This window comes from Equus caballus, chromosome 9 (assembly GCF_041296265.1).
Source record: "Equus caballus isolate H_3958 breed thoroughbred chromosome 9, TB-T2T, whole genome shotgun sequence".
Taxonomy (NCBI): domain Eukaryota; kingdom Metazoa; phylum Chordata; class Mammalia; order Perissodactyla; family Equidae; genus Equus; species Equus caballus.
Genome location: NC_091692.1, coordinates 2,448,347 through 2,470,355, shown reverse-complemented (window position 1 = coordinate 2,470,355; position 22,009 = coordinate 2,448,347). Strand labels below are relative to the sequence as shown.

Below are 22,009 nucleotides of genomic sequence, written 5' to 3'. Positions count from 1 at the left end.
TGTTTCTATTGGTCTTGCTGTGACTGGCTTATTTCCCTTAGCATGATGTCCTCCCAGTTCAGCCATATCGGAGTGTGTGTAAGAATTCTTTCCTTTAAGGGTGGATAGTACTTCACCACATTTTGTTTATCCATTCATCAGTCGATAGATATTTGGGTTGCCTCCCCCTTTCGGCTGTTGTGAATAATCCTGCTGTGACCATGGGGGTAAATGTCTCCTTGAGACCTCACTTCAACTCCTGTGGCTATGTCCCCAGGACTGGTACTGCTGGGTCTGATTAGTTCTGGGTGTCGTGAAGCCCTCCTTCCCCACACAGGCCAGAACATAGGCAGGGCCTTCGGAGGGGCCATGGCGTGTCTTCTCTGCCTGCTGTGGGCGCAGTATTGTAACTTAACCATCATGGGTCCTCTGTTAAGAAACTTGGTTCATTCATGTAATCAAGTGTGTATATGAAAAATTAGCATTTTAAATTTTATACAGTAATATTCCTATGTAGAAATGAGCCTTCTGGAAACTGACTGACCTGGGAAGTATATGAAAATCAGGACTCCAAGCCTGCATGACATGTAGACCCTCTAAACCTGGTTAACGTCTCTTTCTTAACAGCTTGCTCACAAGAACTAACAGAAGCGCATTAGAAGAAGAGAATGGAAAATGTTTTTAGAGTAATATTAATCATTTTTTTAATCGCAGAGTACATTAAGAATCTGAAGAAAGTTAAACAATTTTGCATCCTCAAAATACATACACCTAAAGTATTCCAAACCCCTGGTTACGATCCCCCATCTTAGGGCCCCACCCGGTGACACGAGGCTGAGGGCGAGAACGCACCGTCAGAGCAGAGGGGCACTGAAGCAGTAGGTCGGGAAGGGTGTGGGCGGGCGCGCTCTTCCGGAGCCTCTGGTCGCGTTTCCAGCGCACTCACATCCAGCCCTGGACGTGGTTTGGCCATATGATCATTTCCTTCTACAGACAGGGGGACTCAAGCCCTTTACTGGTTACCGATTCGCCCTTAGCTCACAGTCAGAACGGTGAGAAAAGACACATCTTTGTTTGTCTGCTTTGTCTTGATTTTCACTCCCATGCGTTGTCTCTCTCAACCATGAATAATGCCACAGTCATAGGCGTTCATACTGTTATTCATGATCATGCCTCTTTTTACGTGTTGAAATCTGTAAACTTGAAGAAGATGGACAGTCGTTCTTTATAAAACTGTCCTCACGCAGGAATACAGGCGGCCTTCTCAGTTCGATAAAGGACATCAAGAATCTAGAAGATAAAACCCTGGCATCATGCTAAATGGTGATGCTGTGGATAGTCCCTGTTGAGGTGGGAACAAGGCAAAGATGTCCCCTCTCTCCACTTCTGCTCTGCATTGTGCCAGATACCGCAGCCAGTACAGTGCAGCACAACCAGGAAGAAAGAGCATAAAGGTTGGAAGGAATAAAACATTTTATGCACAGATGGTAACACGATTGTCACCTTAGAAAATCCTAAGGAACCTACCCAAAACCTACTAGAAATAATAGTGAATTTAGCAAGACTGCAGGGTACAAGGTCAGTAATTTAAAAATCAATCATGTATCTTGTATATACTAGCAACAGATACCTGGGAATTGAAATTTTAAAGCTTCACTTACTAATGCATCAAAAAAATGAACAAATATAACAAAAGACGTGTAAGACCTCTGTACTAAAAGTCAGCAGTTCCTCAGGAAAATTAAAGAGGACTTGAATAAACAGAGATACTCCATGGTATGTATTTGAAGGCTCAGTGTTGTAAAAATGTCGCTTCTCTCCAGATTGATCTGTACGTTCAGTGCCATCCCAGTCAGCATCCCAGCAGGAGTCTCTAAAGCAATTGACAAGGTGATTCTAAAACTACAAGGACGTGCAAAGGCTCTGGATTGGCCAAAACGATTTTGAAAGAGGACAGACTTGCAGGATGCTCATGACTTGACTTTAGGGATTATTACAAAGCCATAGCGACTGAGATAGTGTCGTGTGTGTGACAAGTGGGACAAGAGAATCCACACATATTGTCAGTTGATTCTCAAGAAAAGTGCTGGTAGATTTCAGTGGGGAAAAGGACAGCCCTTTAAGCAAGTGATGCTGGGTCAGCTGGGTGTCCATATGGAGGAAAATTAACCTTGACCCCTACTTCAGCCCATAAATAAAGACTAATTTAAATAAATCATAAACATAAATATGAAAGCTATAAAGAAAACAGGAAAAAATCTTAGTGTAGGCGGAAGTTTCTTAGAACACAAAAATGCGATAAACCACACACACACTCAGGATAAATTGGACTTCTTCAAAACTAGAACCTTCTGTTAAGTAAATGAAAAGGCAGCCTGCACACCGGGAGAAACTACTGAGACAAAGGTCTTATATCCGGAATATATATTCGGAAACCTCCTATGACTCAGTAAAAAGTCAAAAATTTTTTTAAATAGGCAAAGACTCACTTCACGAAAGAGGCTACATTGATGGCATAAACATGTGAAAGATGCTTGCTAGTCACCGAGGAAAGGAAATGAAAACTAAATGTCATCCCGGTTTGGGTCAGTGTTGGTAGTTTCTCACAGGGTTAGACATGCATCAGCCTTATGCTCTGGCAGTTCCACTGTGGGGATTTTCCCAAGTGAAATGAAATATGTGTTCACACCCACACTTTGCCATAAATATTCATCACAACTTTATTCATCAATACCAAAACTTTGAAGTAATCTGAATGTCCGCCAACAAGGGAAAGGATAATAAATGGTGTCTGTTCGTGCACTGAAATGCCACTCAGTGAGTGAAAGCAGTGCCCACAGCCATACGGATCAGTCTCATAAACCTGCTGAGCAGGGGGAACAAAACAGAAATGAGAGTGAGTGTGTGCGCGTCATGTACACTATGTATGATACTCTCAAAAATCTCATCTGTGGTGAAATCATCACCTAGAGCCAAAGATGAGGGTGGTGATTTTGACTGCAAAAAAAGACATAACGGAAGTATTCTACCTTTTAATTGTGGTGGGTTACACAGGTGTATACATCTGTCAAAGCTCATTTAACTCTATGCTTAAAATATGTGCATTTTATTGTATGTAAATTAACTGTTTTATTATGCCCAAAATAATTTTCATCCCATATATAACTAACTTGGGTTATTTGAAAATTTCACATATGTAGAATATTTTATTCCCAAAACTTGGATAAATGAATAACAGGAGATTAGTTTATTTTTACTTTTAAATAGGTAAGATAGCATAGATGTTTTTTTAAAAAGAACCAGAAATTTATATTTGAAACTTATCAATAATTGGGGATATATTTATAGTAAAAGATACTCTTTTTAGCACAGCTAATGTTTTTCTGGAAGAATAGTTACTCTGAATGTTATTTTCAGTTTGAGCTCGATAAACGGGTAAGATGAAGTGCTAAGAATCCTGTGAGTTAAATTGGCGCAGGTTTTGTTGGACTGGCTTCCTGGGGTCCTTCTGGCACGCGCACGGCTGGGACGTAAGTGCGCACAAGCTTAGCTGCGCGTGAGCAGGTCTCCGTCCAGCTGTTCTCCTGCTGGGCCCCGACTGTGACCTGGCCCTGTGCTCCCTTCCCAGGTGATGCTGTGTGGCATGCAGGAGGTCGACCTGGCGGACTGGCAGAGAAACGCTGTGTATCGACACTATACAAGAAACAGCAAGCAGATCATTTGGTTTTGGCAGGTATTTGCTTTTATTTTTTCAAAACACAGTATTCAAAGAAAACATTTTCTAAGGAAACAGCGGTTTAAAGACAGTTTATGTTTTAAATGAAGACTGTTTGTGGACGTGGTCTTTGAATTCTGCATCAGAAGTGAATGGTGGGAACCCACGCTGAAGGACTGCCCGTTGCTTGTTTTGGCCGTCTTCCTACAGGAGGGCATGAACGACAGAATCTCCTTTATGTAATAGTTCAGTGGTCATAGTGGTAGATCCAGCAGTTTTCCCCTAGTGGTATCAAAGTATTCCCACCCATTCTGCTTAATACTGGACATAACGGAGGAAGCATGTTTTTAATGAGAAAGTCAGTGCAGATGCTCGATTCCTCTGAAGGTGCTGCTGTGCTAGGAGTTGGAGTGATCTGGAGGATCACGTCCAAGGATGGCTGTCTTCTTCCATTTCTCTCTCTCCTCCCTCTCTCTTCCTTCCTTTTGTTTCTGTTTTGGCTTAAAACTCGAATAGCCTGGTCTCTGGGCATCCAAGTGCTGCAGCTGATCTTGAAGCACTTGTCAGGAGACATTTTGTTTTGTTGTTGTGTTTATTTCAGAATTTCGATACTCTTCACATAAACCTGCTGACTGAGACTCAGTCGAGCCGCTTAGTGACTGAACTTCGGGTTCACTTAGGCTCAACTGGTTCACTTTCAGGTGAAGAGTAAGCCTGGGTTTTTGTATTATTATAGAAAGATTTTCCAAAAGTTTCATCTTTCCGTAAGGACATGTGTCCTGTGTTTATTGCTTGGTGCTGTAATGAAGTGTGCACACTTGTAGACCTTTATTGTGCAGACATCCCTCAACATGTGCACACGGCCCGTGCCAGGGGACTTGCCACCGTGCTAGTGCCTTACTAACTGAGACCTGAAGCTTCTGCATGCCCATCTGGAGAGGACTGAGTCCGTGACTTACACAGTATCCATTCTGTAATTCTCTACCTCGGAAGCACTTTTTAAAATGCAAATTAACAAAAATATTGGAGGATAGTATGTTTCAGTGCAGCATTCGGGGAAAAGGAAGGTGTGCATGCTGTGATGGTATTTGGTTAGAAGGAAACTCAGGTCGTGTAGAGGCAGAGCGTGTGCTGTCTGTGGATGCGCCGTCTCGGAGGAGGTGGAGAGGGACCCGCAGCAGGTCCGGGGGAGCGGCGTGGGGGGCGCAGAAGTAGCTCTCACAGTGTCCCCGCTTCCTGCCTTTGAGTTCTATACTGTGTGTCCCCGTTACCTGTTAGAGAAAATTAATACACCAACGGAAAGGTGGGCATCACTCCCTTTTCACACCTAGAGTATCTGAATTGCCTCACAGAGAGCTGCATGCAGGTGTCCGCCAGCTTCCCCTGAGGCCCTTTGCCAGCCTCCTCGCTCCCCCGTGCTCTGACGGGCCGTTTGGATGTCTCCGTCTGGGCCCGGAGGAGCTTAGGCTGGGCTCACGTAAATCCACACGAGGAGCTCTTTCCTGCTTGGGTTTGTTTCAGGGAGAGTGGTGAAGTTTGGGCCAGGCCTGGCCATGGCTCTTTCTCGTGTCGTGATGAGAGCCATGCTCAGCACAGCTCTGTGTGGAGACGTTCATGACCAGCACGGCCTTCTGCCCTGTCCTCAGCGAAGGGGCAGCCCTGTGTTGAAGACGCGTTTCTGCCCAGACCGCCCCTAAGTGCGCGGCCCTGAGCTTCTCAGACCAGCTCAACTCAGTGTTGCCCGCCTTGCTCCTCTATGGCCCTCTGTGAACAGAGTGAGTCAGCGAGCTGGATTCTTCTAGAAGAATGCATACTTTGGGGTTTCAAGTATGAAGAACACAAAAAGTTGCGAAAATGGTGTTTGGTGGGGAAAAATACCACAAACTCTCGAGGGTGGCAGTGGGGAACTGTCTCTTTGTCTTTGGAAGCTCATGGGTGAGGAGGGCTGTTGGCTCAGTCAGGATAATGGGTCTGGACTGAGCCAGCCTGACGTGGGAGTCCCCGCTGCCTCTTTAGTAGCAGTCGGAGAAGGACGAGTCACTCCCCCTCTCGGCCTCCGCGTCCCGGTGTGTGCAGAGGGGACGTTAGTGAAGTGCCTCTCTCCTCGCAGAGTTGTGAGGGTTCAGTACCCAGCAGGCATGTGGCACCATGCCTGGCAGCGATGGCCAGCCTCTGCCGGGGGGCTGCTGGTGGCCTGGCCTGGGGGAACACTGGGCGCTCGCAGCGTCCGTTTCGCCCTGGGAGGGGCTGAGCACAGTGGCACCTGCGTGCACCGTGGGAGTGACTGAAGTCGCGTTCGGTCCTTGGCTTGGTGCCTCGAGGGCCTTAGTAAAGGACGGATGCCACAGCCACTTTCGTCACAGGCGTTTTGAGCCAATTTCAGTGTTAAATGTTTGATTCTTCAAGATAAAGTCTTAATTTTCTTGAAGAGATTTAGGGATAATTTGTCTCCTGTTGTTATTGTGAAGATGATTTGGCATTTATCGCACGTTCAAGTCCCTTTGGTTTTCCGCAGTTTGTGAAGGAGACGGACAATGAGGTCCGGATGCGCCTGCTGCAGTTTGTCACGGGGACCTGCCGGCTGCCCCTGGGAGGATTTGCGGAGCTCATGGGTGAGTGCGGCCGCGGGGCTTTGTGCCGGGCGCGGAGTAGGGTGACCTGAGGCGGCTGCTTCTGGCTCCGTGCGGGCTCTGCCGGAAGACAGACGGATGCGTTGGTCGGACAGAATGACGGTCTGCTCGCACGGCCGTGGCCGGCACTCTGCTCCGTGGGGTGACTGACGCCCCTTCCCGGGCTGGACCTCCGCAGCGGCAAGGCGCTGCGCCAGCAGAACGGTTCACCTTGTGGGTTGCTCTGTCATTCCCGGGCCTGTGCGACATCGTCTCTTACTTAACTAGTTGTCACAACCAGAAGGTTGAAAGGACCAGATAAATTCTGTCTTATTTTCCTGGTTTAGGAAGTAATGGACCTCAAAAGTTTTGCATTGAAAAAGTTGGCAAAGACACCTGGTTACCAAGAAGCCACACATGGTAAGTCCGAGAATCCTAAACAGGAAGGTGAGAGCCAGAGTGAGTCTTCAGTTTTTTAAGGATTCAGACCCGGGATTACTGCTTATTCATTGACGATGCTGGGATCTCCATTTTGACGACGGACTGATCAGTACGGTGTTCTGTGACTGACACTTGAGAGTGACTTCTAGTCAGTTAACATAAATCCTTGAGAAGCGCATCCATTGGTTCAACAAGTGCCGAGTCCCCCTGAGCGTGTGAGACGAAGCTGAAGGGCTCCCTGCCTTCTGTGGAGTCCACGCTCGTTGGGGACGGGCACAGATGGTGGACAGGTAAACCAGCACTGCAAGTTCTAGGACGCCCTCCGAGGGGAACGAGGACAGCCAGAGCGACGCTCGCAGGGCGGGCGGCCAGGGGCCTTCCACAGGAGACGCGATGTTTGACCTTGGTGCTCGCGTGCTGTGGGAGGAAGCGGGAAGCGCGTAGTTTGTCCAGGTCAGTCACCCCAAGACCCTGAAGAAAGAAGCCGCTTTTCAAAGAAATGAAAGATGGCTGCTGTGAATGGAGCTTTGTTAATCCAGAGGGGGGAGAAAAAGAGTCTGGGAATGTGGGCAGGGCTAACGTATGTGAAGGCCTGGAGGCTTCTCTAAGGCGTTTGCATGTCATTCTCAGGCTGGTAGAGGCCTTGGAAGAGTTTTAAAGAGCAAGTTGAGATGCAAGGCCAATCACTGGCAACAGAGGAGAGAAGGCACAGATGCAGGGGTGAGGCAGGGGTGAGGCACGGAACCGCAGAGGAGGGGGTGGCGTAAGGGCAGGTGGCTCTTTCAGGAGTCAGGACTCTGCTTCCACCAGCTGTGGGCTGCCTGCTCATGGTGCTGACGTTGGCAGTCGTGGTGCGAAAGCAACGGTGGGTAAGACCGCTGGTGCCTTAGCACGAGTCGGGCCGTGGCCCCAGCCACTGTCTCAACTCCGTCACACCGCACACCGCAGGTTAAAGCACAAACGCCTGGCTCGCAGACGGTGTTCTTTGTGAAGCAGGAGCGCTTACTCCTGAGGCTCGAGTCTGTCTTTTGGATGTCCCGTGTGAGAGAACGGGCGTCTGCGTGCGGCGTTCTCCACACCAGAGCGCTGGTTGCCCTGGGAGAAGCTCGAGGGCGAAAGCTGAACCAGCTTGCTTTTGTCATGTGACACTGTTTTTACTTGAAGAATGACTGGCAGACAAACGGTGTTTGTTCAGACTTGGGTATTTGGTAAAAATTTTCTTGAAAAGTAATGAAGTCAGCTTGTCACCTCAAGGGAAACAGCTGATAGCATTTGTTGACAGCATTTGGAAAAGTCGTATCCACCAAGCTTCCCAAGACTTTTCTGATGATTTTGGGGGTTTAATTAACGATTGTGATTTTCTTCCTATTATATAATCAACTGTGTCACATTGGGACACAGTGTTGTGACTTGGTGAACCAATATTTCCAAATGGCCAGTGCATGGTGATGTTACAGAACTGTGTGTGGGTAAAAGCTTTCATTCAAAGTGCCAGATAAACCAGTGGATTTTACGTAGGAGTACAAAAAGTTCTTTGATATGATTTCGGGACCCATACTACTTAACCTTGTCAACTTCTGTATGGTATCAAAGAATAACGCCCCCAAGACATCTGAAAAAATGACCAGAGTACATCTCCGTTTTCCAGCTGTATTCTGTGTGGGGACAGACTTTCATACACTTAAACCAAAACAGCATAGTGCAGCAGAATCCAGATGTCTTCTGTTAAGGCAGACATTAAAACAGTTTGCAAAATATAAAATAAGGTCACTTTTTTCACTGTTGTTTTTGAAAATAGTCATTTTTTTGAAAAAGTTATTTTAAAATGAATTTTTTTTAAGTTTCTCAGTTTTAACTTTTAATATAGTAAATATCAGCAGATATAATTCACATAAACAAAAGCTCTTTGGGGTTCTCAATATGTTTAACTGTGAAAAGGGATCCTGTGACCCCCCACATTGAAAATCCCAGCCTAGGTTAAAGTGGTGAGTCCCGTCGAGGAGGGGAGGTTGTCCAGGCAGAGGAGAGAAGAGTTCATGACCAAAGGAGCTAGTTCCGTCAGAAAGGTGATGAGGTTGGGGTTCTGAGTACTAGTTAAGGAATGGGCCTTTGAGGAAAACAGGAACACTTCCTTTGTTGTACGAGTAGAGGGAGAAAAGTCGGGTATAACCTATAGGTAGGGTCTAGATTTTGTGCAGGGCGAATAGTTATCGACCATTGGTTTCTATCTTCTCCAAGTGGAAGTTGAGGTCCCTGGCTCAGGGTGAACAAAGGAAAGGCCTCTGGGGGGAAAGCGCGGGCGAGTTGTGGAGCGCGGACCGCGTCTCCCGGCAGCGCGTGGCTCTCCCGGCGGCGCGTGGCTCTCCCGGCGGCGCGTGGCTCTCCCGGCGGCGCGTGGGTCTCCCGGAGGCGCGTGGCTCGGGATGCCGGGCAGCGGTTGCGCAGCGGGTCTGCGGTTGAGCGGGTCGGGCTGCGCGGCTCGAGGGCCGCGGGGGAAATGCTGGGCTCAGACGAGCTGCATTTCCGTTAAGGCAGGAGAGGAGTTGCTCAGACTGTCGACGACTGCATATCGTCGAGTGAGTTCGGAGGACGGATCGGAAAGGCCTGAGATGGAGGCCGCGCTGGGCGTGTGATTGGGCTCAGGGAGGTCGCGGCTCAGAGTTGGGGCAGAGCCTGCGTGCACACGGGCGGTCCAGAGGGGCGCGGCCGTGGTCAGCTCCCATGGTCCCGCGGCCGCCGTCTGCAGCGCTGCCCTCGGCGAGCTGCGGCCCTCGGGGGGCTCCTCGCCGCTCCCTGTCCGCGGACGCGCGCTGCTCTCTGTCTTCCCTTCTTACTGATAAGGAGGTGGAGGCGGCACATCGGGCGCAAAGCTGGAACTAAAACAAAAGCTAAACTAAACCTTCAAACAGTATTCTGCTATTCATGTAGTCGGCACTCAATAAAAGGTGAAGAGATTTTAGTCTCTCTCTGTCCTTTTGTAAACCAGCAGAAAACGTAACACCTCACGTCCTAAAGCAGAACCCTGCTCTGGATGTTTCCAGTAACCCTCTCTCTCACGTGGTTCAACTAAGCACTTCCTAGATGTCCACTGTGTGCGAAGTGGGTCAGTGTCAGGAGAGGACGGCGGTAGCTCTGCCCTCGTGGGTTTTTGAGTCCAGTGGAAGAACAGTCGGTCATGATAGAGTAGATTAGATGCTCTGTGGAGGAGGGAATTCTTATCAGCGTAATACGCTCAAGAATTCTTGGAGGACGTTGTAGCATTCAGATTGATTCTTGATGAATAAATGATATTTTCATAGGCAGGAAAGGGTATTCCAGACCGTAGGAGAGCCGTGAGAGCATGGCCATAGGACAGGAAAGCGTGTGGCATCCTTGGGGAGCCCCCACCCCGTCCAGTCCCTGGAAGCAGCAAAGGTTAGACTGGCACGTCGTCTTAGGTGTGTACGCTGGTGGTGACAGAAGGCTAGACAGGTTGTGGAGAACATAAAAAAAAATTTGTCCGCAAGGTCAGAAGGCAGGAGATTCTGATGGCCCAGATAAGGGACGATGGGGAAGTGTGTATATGAGAGGATGGGAGCTGCGGAATGCTCGGGAGGGAGAGATGGGAGAGGTTCTGTGGACAGGAGGACAGAACTGGACAGAGGCTCTTTGTGTAAGAAACGTGTGGGAGAACCAGAAAGCGGCTGGTTGTCTTGGTGTAGGACTCGACTGCAACATTTTTTCCTGACTTCACCCCACTATCAGACTGGACGAGGTGGGGCGGGGGTAGGAAGACAACCAGTCGGCTGAATTGCTGCTGCTAATACGTTTAACTTCTTTCATATTTGGAGGTTGAAGTGGTCTGAGAGGAGCAGCATTTTGATTGGTGGCCTTGTTCAGAAGGCCCTGGATTGTCAGGTTTCCTGACTCTTCCCTGGGAGTAGGGTCAGGGCAGGTGGCATCAGGGGCAGTAGGAGGGCACCTTCCACAGGAGAAGGTGAAGAGCCAGAAAGGTTGACTTCCTCAGAGCTGCCACACTGGACACTGATAGAGGGGCCGAAACCCTGGACTCTGATCCTCTTCACCTACTCAGTGCTGTGTCTTAAAACTTCAATGCTGTTCCACCTTTGTAAATTGAAGAATAGTACACTGATATTTTAATTTCAATATTTTCTATATTTCATCTGTTAATCCCAGCAGGGAATTCTTTGAGTCTGGCAAGACTGAAAACAAGTCCTTTTAGAAAAGGTTATACATATGGTGAGATTATTTGAAAAGACAAAAGTATCTGTTTGTTTGTTGACTGTCTTCACCCCAGAATTTAAGTTCCACGAGGATGGGGATTTTAGTTTTTCATCACTGTATCACTGGCTGCTGGAAAAATACCTGCTATAGAATAGCACATCAATAAATAACTGATGAGTGGTGAGTGATGAGTGAAAGAAATGGACTCTTCTAAGCCAAGAGAAATCAGGGGACTCCTGGCACAATGTAACAGAAACGGTACAAAAAAAACAGAAAATTAGAGATCTTTTAAAAATTGCACTCTTTATCCATATTGCTGCAATTATTATTTGTAATTCCAGTTTTCTCTGGGAAATGTTAAAGTATTTTTATGACTAGGTCTTAAATTTGAATGGATTGCTTTAAGAAATTTGTATATGTTAATATTAAGTGCTATGATAGTAGTCAATTGTTAGAATACTTCTGGCAAAATTTTTACATACTTCCACTGTCCATTTAGTTCCTCAAATGTGGTCTGAAAAATACTGTGTTAGAAATCTTTACAGAGTTTGTTTTATTGAAAACACATCTTTGTTTTGTTTTCAGTTTTAACCGCTTGGATCTGCCACCTTACAAGAGTTATGAACAACTGAAGGAAAAGCTGCTTTTCGCAATAGAAGAGACCGAGGGCTTTGGACAAGAGTGAACGTGGCTTCTCGTCCCGGAGGAGCTCTTGCGTGTGAACACCCCAGCCGAGAAAAACTGCACAGAGAGTGTATATAAGCTGTTCATTCTGTACAGTGAATTTTCCGAACCTCTCACAGTATAAACGTTTTCCGTTCTTCCACAGAAATATGCAAACCAGTTCATCCTTTTCTACTTTATTTATTGCTCCCTTGAAGTGACTGACCAGGAAAAAGATCATCCTTCAATTTTGAAACCACCCAGAGACTTTGTCACAAGTACTAAGTGTGTATCTATGTGAGCATATGTGATAGTGGCTCTAGTTCTATAGAGCTCCGAGTGTACTAACACGACAGCCGTTCACTCACAGCAGTCTGGATGTGCGTGGCCTTGTCTGTGCCCGGGGCGGGCGCACACTGCTCCACGCTCTCCCCGCTGCGGAGCGTCTCCTGAGGGGCCTGGCTGTGCGGCTGTTAGGAGGTATTAAGGGCTCAGGCCAGATCCTACTTGGAGTCTGTTAAAAACGCTGCTGGCTTTCTGGAGACAGGTGCTTGAACCTGTCGGTTTGTTTTAAATAAATACAATAGTTGAAAATTTTCCCTTTTTGCTATATCACTAATACGAAGTAATAATTGAAACCGTAACTTACATGAAAGTCGTATCGTAGGTCCAATATTATTTAGTTTCTTCTAGAGATTGGAAAGAATTCATCGAACAGCATAGAGGTTTGTTTACATGTTACTTTGGGATGCTAGGCATTTGTGGGACTAAAAAGAATCAGGCACTTCTGTTCTTTTGTTTTTAAGTCTGTGATGTTCTTTAATTCATAATAAATTGATGCAATTTGATACTTAGGAACATATAAAAAGGTAATGTGAACTCTTCTGCTTTTGTTTGTGTTCAAAGTTTGTTTTATAAAACCAGATGGATTGAAGAGTTAGGTAAGCATCTGAACTCTCAAACAGATGAGTCTAATGATTTTGTTAGTGTTTGAATATCTTCATTCCTCTTAAATTCATGAAAATTTTATGTATCTTGAAATAAGCATATAAAAAATCTTCTGGTCCCCCCCTTTTTTACATAGATCATTATTTTTGTCCTACGTAAATAACACTTTTAAATTGTTTTTCATTACCAGGGGCATTTGCTGAATTACAAAGATGTATAACAAATTGGAATCTGATGTGAATGATATTAATGCTGCTATACCAAACGGCTTCCTTATTAATACAGAAATTTAAATTTCCATTTGTATCATTATTTCAGTATGCACTGTAAATTTCATTAACTTAAATTTTTTTTATAACCATGGAATTGACGTCTTGGAATGTTATCTGTAACATATTTCACTGCTAAGTACATACAGAAAATACTAGCATACAATTTAACTTCCCTTAACAGTAGTTTGTTTTGCCGAAGTTTTATTTTTCTACATATTAATTTAGATTGTATTCTGCATTTTTATTCAAAATACATAGTAAAGATGAACCAAAGGCAGGATCCACTTCCTTGAATAGACTCCTTTCCCAAATCCTAATTACTGACCCTGGTTATTTTCAAACCTAAAGAATTTTAAAAAAAGGGTGGGGTGGGCTGGCCCCATGTCTGAGTGGATAAGTTTGCGCACTCTGCTTCAGCAGCCTGGGGTCCCTGGTTCAGATCCTGGGCGTGGACATGGCACTGCTCATCAAGCCATGCTGAGGCAGCGTCCCACATAGCAGAACTAGAAGGACCCACAACTAGAATATACAGCTACGTACTGGGGGGCTTTGGGAGAAGTAGAAGAAGGGGAAAAAAAGGGATTGGCAACAGATATTAGCCAGATGCCAATCTTTAAAAAAACAAACGAAACAGCTAATGTATGTGACAGACTATGCAGTAGAGGGTGACCAGTATTCAAAAGGGCTACTTAAGTTGCACCACAGGAGTCACCACTGCTGGATGAGACTGGCTGGCGGAAGGCACTGAGCGTCTCAGTGGAGGCTGATGAGCAGCAGCCCGCAGGTCTGACCCTCATGGAGGCTGAGGAGCAGCAGCCCGCAGGTCTGACTCGTGGAGGCTGATGAGCATCCCGCAGGTCTGACCCTCATGGAGGCTGAGGAGCAGCATCCCGCAGGTCTGACCCTCATGGAGGCTGAGGAGCAGCATCCCGCAGGTCTGACCCTCATGGAGGCTGAGGAGCAGCAGCCCGCAGGTCTGACTCGTGGAGGCTGAGGAGCAGCAGCCCGCAGGTCTGACTCGTGGAGGCTGAGGAGCAGCAGCCCGCAGGTCTGACTCGTGGAGGCTGAGGAGCAGCAGCCCGCAGGTCTGACTCTCGTGGAGGCTGAGGAGCAGCAGCCCGCAGGTCTGACTCGTGGAGGCTGAGGAGCAGCAGCCCGCAGGTCTGACTCTCGTGGAGGCTGAGGAGCAGCAGCCCGCAGGTCTGACTCGTGGAGGCTGAGGAGCAGCAGCCCGCAGGTCTGACTGCGGACAGGAGGCTGTTGGGTGCCATCCCCCTCACTCCAGGTGCGCACCTGCTGCACTTGGGCAGCTGCCCTGAGCTTGTGGAGACAGCATGGCTCTGCAGCAAGCTGGCTGGGGAGCGGCAGGGCCCTCTGCCTTCTCTTTAGAACCCAGGCCACAGGCAGGATGGACTGTCCCAAGGTCAGTGAGCAGCCTGAGGCCGGGGCCCACCTGTCCTGCGCTGGGCTCGGCACAGAAGGGAGACGTGCAGAGCTCTATGCCTGAACACAGATGGACAGGAGCAGGTGGAGGCGAGCCGGGGCTGGAGGCAGGGCCCCCTGTTCGCTCGAGCCACACTCAGCACCGCCGCGCTGAGCCCAGCAAGGGGTCCCAGGCACAGCACGGTGCACCCATCAGGCTAGTGTCTGTCGGCGGGGAAGGAAGCTGCAGTGGAGTTTTGGTGGTTTTTAGTACTTCCTAGGCAGTTAAAGCTGAAGGATTCACAAAATCTGTTACCCTGCAGCCTTCTGTTAGCCTCCAAAGCAGACAGGGTGCTGGGTGCTAACAGTCATGTCAGGCAGCACTGCTCTGTGGCAAGTGCCCTGACTGGTGAGTGGCATCTGGACTGGGAAATGCTGGGTACTTGACAGGAGACCGTAGCTTTGGACTTCCCAGAGCATGGGAACTAACTGCAGGCACCCTGTGAGGTCCCTGAGCTTTGACGTGGGGAGATGGTAGTTCCCGGAGCCCTGTGGGTGCTCGGCTACACAGACTGCTGCTCTAGGGTCGTCTCCTGCATGGAAGGAGGCCTGCTGGCCTGCCGTGGTTCCTGTCCTATAGCCTTGAGTAAGCCGGAGCCACATGGAGCCGGTTGTAGGCTTTCTGAGCCTGAATATTGGGCTGAGCCTGAGAAGAACCCCTGCGGCACACTGAAGAAGTCAGACAGAAGACTGCTCTTGTTGACGTATGCAAATGAGCTCAACTGGGGGTTAGGCCTGCCTCTCAAGGGAAGGGCCCAGACATCACAGGAGCCTTCTACCTTTAGGAGGCTCCTTTCCTGCCTGACTCTCTTCAGCGTCAAGGCAGAACACCCAGGTCACTGCTCCTAGTGCCAGGGGTCAGAGCAGACAAGCCTTCAGTTAACTCCACACAGCCCTTGCCACCGTAAGCAACCCCTCCTCCTATCCTTTCTTCCCAGCAATGCCCAGGTGCACAGTCCAGGATGGGCTGCACAGCAAGCACCACATGAAAGCACTGCGTACCCCTGAAATAATGTAGTGCCAACAACAAAAACAAGTCCAAAAGCAGCATCTCCTAAATTCCAAATTTCCTCCCCCAATCTCAACCAAGGAAGATGCAATCAGAGCATAAAAGCATTTAAAAATATTTAGTAATACTCATGGGAAATCCTTTGCATGTTCTCTTTAATCCTCACAACTAAATGAGGTTGGTGGTCTTTTGCTGCTGCTTTGTTGTAATGCTTGTTTCACAGAGAAGGAAACTGCGTCTGAGTGACATCATTTGTACAAAGTCAACAGCTAGTCCACAGTCTGATTAAACCTGCAGTTGGGAAATTTTGCCAACAAGAAGTTAATTGAGAGCTTTCAAGTTCTTACAGGTTAACAGCCACTTTCCAAATTCATATTTCTTCCCACATGCTCAAAAGAAGGAAGGAAGCCTATGCACAAGGAGAAGAGATTATAATCACTCACAGCTCCTGGCTGCTGTGAAAGCCCATAACACCACTGCAGACCCTAAGGAGGGAGCGTGCCTAGGCGGGTCTGTGGGAGTAGACACCAGCAACCCCAAGGCCCCTAGTGTTTGTTCCCACAGCTGACAGGAGACCCCCACAGGGCCACTGTGATCCCGAGGAGGGGCCCAGGCTCGGTCAGGAACAGCTGACAGGGATCCTGGTCAGCACAGATTACACGGCTGCTGCCCCCTCTCTCCAGTGGCAGCAAGTGGAAGCAGTAACCAAACTCTCTCTCTCTGCAGAGGCACAAATCCACACCATAAAGCAATATGAAAAAATTTACTAACTCTCCAGAACAAAAGGAAAGTGACAAGTGCCCAGAAAACAATCCGGAAGACACAAAAATCTATAACCTAAATGACAAAGAATTCAAAATAGCTATCATTAAGAAACTCCACGAGTTAAAAGAGAATACAGGGTCTGGCCCGGTGGTGCAGCAGTTAAGTGTGCACGTTCTGCTTCAGCAGCCCAGGGTTCGCCGGTTGGGATCCCAGGTGCAGACATGGCACTGCTTAGCACGCCATGCTGAGGTAGGCATCCCACATATAAAGTAGAGGAAGATGGGCACAGATGTTAGATCAGGGCCACTCTTCCTCAGCAAAAAGAGGAGGATTGGCAGCAGTTAGCTAAGGGCTAATCTTCCTCAAAAGAAAAAAAAAATACAGATAGACAATGAGTTAAGGAGCTACGTCACAAAGAACTTGATACTATAAAGAAGAACCAATCAGAAATGCTGGGGATGAAAAACACAATGGAGGAGATTAAGAAAAATGTGGACTCCCTCAACAGTAGGGCTGATAATATGGAGGACAGAATTCTCAATTTGGAAGATAGGAATATAGAAATGCTTCATATAGAGGAGAAAGAACTAAGACTAGAAAGAAATGAAGAAACTCTCCGAGAAATAACCAACTCAATTAGGAAAAGCAACATAATGATTATAGGTATCCCAGAAGGAGAAGAGAAGGAGAATGGAGCAGAAGCCTTGTTCAAATAATAGCTGAGAACTTACCAAACCTGGGGAGGGAGCTGGAAGTCCACGTGACAGAAGCCAACAGAGCTCCAAACTTCATCAATGTAAAAAGACCAACACCAAGGCACACAGTAGTGAAGCTTGCAAAAGTCAAGGACAAAGAGAAAATATTAAGGGCAGCAAGGCAGAAGAAAATACCTTACAAAGGAACCCCTATGAGGCTGTCAGCAGACTTCTCAGCAGAAATCTTACAGGCTAGGAGACAGTGGGATGATATATTCAAAATACTGAAAGACAAAATCAGAAAATTGCAGTTCTCCATCAGAACAGGTTAGCAAATGCTTAAGTAACATTAAAGATAAAGGGAAAGAAAACATCAAGAATAAATATAATTTGTCATTTTAACCACAAACTCAACACGAGAATTAAAAAAGATCTGACAACAATAACTTAGAAGGGGAAAAGGACAGGGATGGAACAGGCTTAATCTAAGGAAATAAGAGGCTATCAGAAAATGGATATCCTCATCTATGAGATGTTTTAATACAAACTATATGGTAACCACTAAACAAATAGAACAGAGACACAAATTACAAATAAGGAGAAAACCAACATAGAAAACTACCTACCTGAATTGGTAGTCTGAAATTCATGAGACAAGAAACAAAGGAAATGCAGGACAACCAGAAAACAAACGATAAAATGGCAGCATTAGGCCCCTACATTTCAAAAATCACTCTAAATGTAAATAGATTGAACTCTCCAATCAAAAGACACAGAGTGGCAGGATGGATTAAAGAATAAGACCCAACAATATGCTGCCTCCAGGAAACACACCTCAGCCCCAAGGACAAACACAGACTCAGAGTGAGGAGATGGAAGATAATACTGCAAGCTAATAATGAACATAAGAAAGCAGGTGCCACCATACTTATATCAGACAAAGCAGACTTCAAGGCAAAACAGGTAAAGAGAGACAAAGAGGGGCAGTGTATAATGATAAAAGAGATACTCCACCAAGAAGACGTAACATTTATAAATACATACGCACCCAACATAGAAGCACCAAAGTACATAAAGCAACTACTAACAAAACTAAAAGGAGATATCAACAACAATACAGTAATAGTAGGGGAGCTCAATACCCCACTAACACCAATGGACAGATCATCCAGACAGAAAGTCAACAAGGAAACAGTGGCCTTAAATGAAAAACGAGACCAGATGGACTTAATAGATATATATAGAACACTCCATCCAAAAACAGCAGGTTACATATTCTTCTCAAGTGCACATGGAACATTCTGAAGGATAGATCATATGTTGGGAAACGAAGCAAGCCTCAACAAATTCAAGAGGATTGAAATAATATCAAGCATCTTTTCCGACCATAATGCTATGAAACTAGAAATCAATTACAAGAATAAAGCTGGGAAAGGGGCAAAGGTGTGGAGATTAAACAACATGCTAGTGAACGCCCAGTGGATCATTGCAGAAAGTAAAGGAGAAATCACATATTACCTGGAGACAAATGAAAATGAAAACAGACCATACCAACTCATCTGGGATGCAGCAAAAGCAGTCCCAAGAGGGAAATTTATCCCAATACAGGCTCACCTCAAAAAACAAGAAAAATCTCAGATAAGCAATCCCAAACTACGCCTAACAGAATTAGAAAAAGAAGAACAAACAAAGCCCAAAGTCAGTAGAAGGAGGGAAATAATAAAAATTAGAGCAGAAATAAATTGAAACAAAAAAGACAACAGAAAGGATCAATGAAACAAAGCGCTGGCTCTGAGAAAATAAACAAAATGGACAAACCTTTAGACAGGCTCACTAAGAAGAGAGAAGATTCAAATAAATAAAATTAGAAACGAAAGAGGAGAAACCACATCAGATACTACAGAAATACGAGAGATTATAAGAGAATACTATGAAAAACTATATGCCAACAAATTGGACAACCTAGAAGAAATAGATAGTTCTTAGACTCTACAATCTCCCAAAACTGAATCAGGAAGAAATAGAGAATATGAACAGACCAATCACAAGTAAAGAGATTGAAACAGTAATCAAACACCTCCCCAAAAATAAAAGTCCAGGACCAGATGGCTTCTCTGGAAAATTATACCAAATGCTCAAAGATTTAATACCTACCTTCTCAAACTAATCCAGAAAATTGAGGAAGATGGTGCAGTCCCTAACACATTCTACGAAGCCAACATCACCCTGATCCCAAAGCCACACAAGGACAACACAAAGAAGGAAAACTACAGGCCAATATCACTGATGAACATAGATGCAAAAATTATCAACAAAATATTGGCAAACCGAATACAGCAATACATTAAAAAGATCATACACCGTGATCAAGTGGGATTTATGCCAGGGACACAGGGATGGTTCAAGTTTGCAAATCAATCAGTGTGATACACCACATTAACAAAATGAGGAACAAAAACCACATGATCATCTCAATAGATGCAGAGAAAGCATTCGACAAGATCCAACATCCATTTATGATAAAACCTCTTAATAAAATGGGTATAGAAGGAAATTACCTCAACATCATAAAGGCCATATATGACAAACCCACAGCCAACATCATACCCAATGGGCAAAAACTGAATGCCATCCAGGAACCAGACAAGGGTGTCTACTCTCACCATTCCTATTCAACATAGTACCAGAGATTTTGGCCAGAGCAATTAGGCAGGAAAAAGAAATAAAAGGAATCCAAATAGGCGATGAAGAAGTGAAACTCTTGCTGTTTGCAGATGACATAATCTTATATATAGAAAACCCTAAAAAATCCATTGGAAAACTACTGGAAGTAATCATCAACTACAGCAAACTTGCAGGGTACAAAATCAACTTACAAAAGTCAGTTGCATTTCTATAATAATGAACTAACAGAAAGAGAACTTAAGAACACAATCCCATTTACAATCCCAACAAAAAGAATACAATATCTTGGAATAAATTTAACCAAGGAAGTGAAAAGCCTATACAAGGAAAACTACAAGACTTTCCTGAAAGAAACTGATGATGACATAAAGACATTCCATGCACATGGATTGGAAGAATAAACATAGTTAAAATGTCCATACTACCTAAAGCAATCTACAGATTCAATGCAAACCCAATCAGAATCCCAATGACATTCTTCACAGAAATAGAACAAAGAATCCTAAAATTCATATGTGGCAACAAAAGACCCCGAATTGCTAAGGCAATCCTGAGAAAAAAGAACAAAGCTGGAAGCATCACAAACCCTGACATAAAAATATACTACAAAGCTACAGTAATCAAAACACCATGGTACTGGTACAAAAACAGGTGCACAGATCAATGGAACAGAACTGAAAGCCCAGAAATAAAACTACACGTCTATGGACAGCTTGTCTTCACCAAAGGAGCTAAGAACCTACAGTGGAGAAAAGAAAGTCTCTTCAACAAACGGTGTTGGGAAAACTGGGCAGCCACATGGAAAAGAATGAAATAGACCATTTTTCACACCATTCACAAAAATAAACTCAAAATGGATCAAAGACCTAAAAGTAAGTCCTGAAACCTTAAGGCTTTTGGAAGAAAATATAGGCAGTACGCTCTTTGACATCAGTATTAAAAGAATCTTTTTGGACACCATGTCTTCTCAGACAAGGGAAACCATAGAAAGAATAAACAAATGGGACTTCATCAGAATTAAGAGCTTCTACAAGGTAAAGGGAAAACAGGATTGAAACAAAAACACAACCCACCAACTGGGAAAAAATATATCTGACAAAGGGTTAATATCCATAATATATAAAGAACTCACACAACTCAACAACAAAAAATCAAACAACCCAATCAAAAAAGGGGCAGGGGATACAAACAGACATTTCTCCAAAGAAGAGATACGGATAGCCAATAGGTACATGAAAAGATGTTCATTATCACTGATCATCAGGGAAATATAAATCAAAACTGTACTTAGATATCACCTTACACCGTTAGAATGGCAAAAATAACCAAAACAAATAGTAACAAATGTTGGAGAGGTTGTGGAGAAAAAGGAACCCTCATACACTGCTGGTGGGAATGCAAACTGGTGCAGCCACTACAGAAAACAGTATGGAGATTCCTCAAAAAATTAAAAATAGAAATACCATACGATCCAACTATCCCACTACTGGTTATCTATCCAAAGAGCTTGAAATCAGCAATTCAAAGAGACCCATGCACCCCTATGTTCACTGCAGCATTATTCACAACAGCCAAGACGTGGAAGCAACCTAAGTGCCCACTGACTGATGACTGGATGAAGAAGATATGGTGTGTATATATACACAATGGAATACTACTCAGCCATAAAAAAGGATAAAATCGTCCCATTCACAACAACATGGATGGACCTTGAGGGTATTAAGTGAAATAACCCAGACAGAGCAAGATAATGTCTGTGTGACTCCACTCATATATGGAAGTTAAACATGTGGACAAAGAGAACAGATTAGTGGTTACCAAGGGATGGGGGGTGGGCACGAAGGGTGAAGTGGTGCATGTACAATATGACTGACAAATAATAATGTACAACTGAAATTTCACAAGGTTGTAAACTATCATAACCTCAATAAAAAGTACAAAAAAAAGACATCATAACAGAGGCAAAAAAAACGTCAATGCTGTGAGAAAAAAATGAGGAAACTGTTACAGACTTTAAAAAATTAAGGCTGAAAATCAAATGCAATGTATGATCACTGAATGGATCCTAGTTTTAAAAGTGTAAGACATTTTGGGACATTTGAGGAAATGTGAATATGGCTGGATATTAGATGAGGTTAAAGAATTACTGTGAACTTTCTAGTTGCGATAACGGATCTGTGTCTGTTCAGAAGGATGTCCTTATTCTGAGACAATGCACGCTGAAATACTTAGGGATGGGGTATGTGTCTGCAATTAGTTTCAAAGGTTTAGAAATACATATATGAATATATACACACATGTAAGTAAAATATAGCAAAGATCAGCAATTGTTGAGCCAGAGATGATGGTATGCAGAGGTCCAGTATTTTCAGATTTTTGTTTGAAAACAGACATGATAAAACAGACACAGCACAGACCGCACAGTTCACTGTAACGCTGCAACGCCCAAACCCTCTGGGGAGAATCCTCCTGCACGTTCCCTCTCAGATTTACCTAAGCGGCACTCAACACAGCCTGTTTAC

At 45.2% G+C, this 22,009-nt stretch overlaps 1 protein-coding gene across 28 annotated transcripts in view; it reads left to right on the top strand.

Annotated features, from left to right (window-relative positions):
• WWP1 (WW domain containing E3 ubiquitin protein ligase 1) overlaps positions 1–12,945 on the top strand; it is a 106,622-nt gene extending 93,677 nt beyond the window's left edge. For 24 of the 28 annotated variants that reach the window (XM_023648362.2, XM_070222057.1, XM_023648363.2 and 21 more), the window contains 4 exons: positions 3,608–3,712; positions 6,210–6,306; positions 6,651–6,723; positions 11,554–12,945. In XM_023648362.2, coding sequence (XP_023504130.2) covers positions 3,608–3,712; positions 6,210–6,306; positions 6,651–6,723; positions 11,554–11,653 — 375 coding nt within the window. In that variant the 3' untranslated portion in view covers positions 11,654–12,945. The remainder of the gene's footprint in view (positions 1–3,607; positions 3,713–6,209; positions 6,307–6,650; positions 6,724–11,553) is intronic. The other 4 variants (XM_070222062.1, XM_070222059.1, XM_070222061.1 and 1 more) reach the window with 1 other exon arrangement.
• The last annotated feature ends 9,064 nt before the right edge of the window (positions 12,946–22,009 follow it).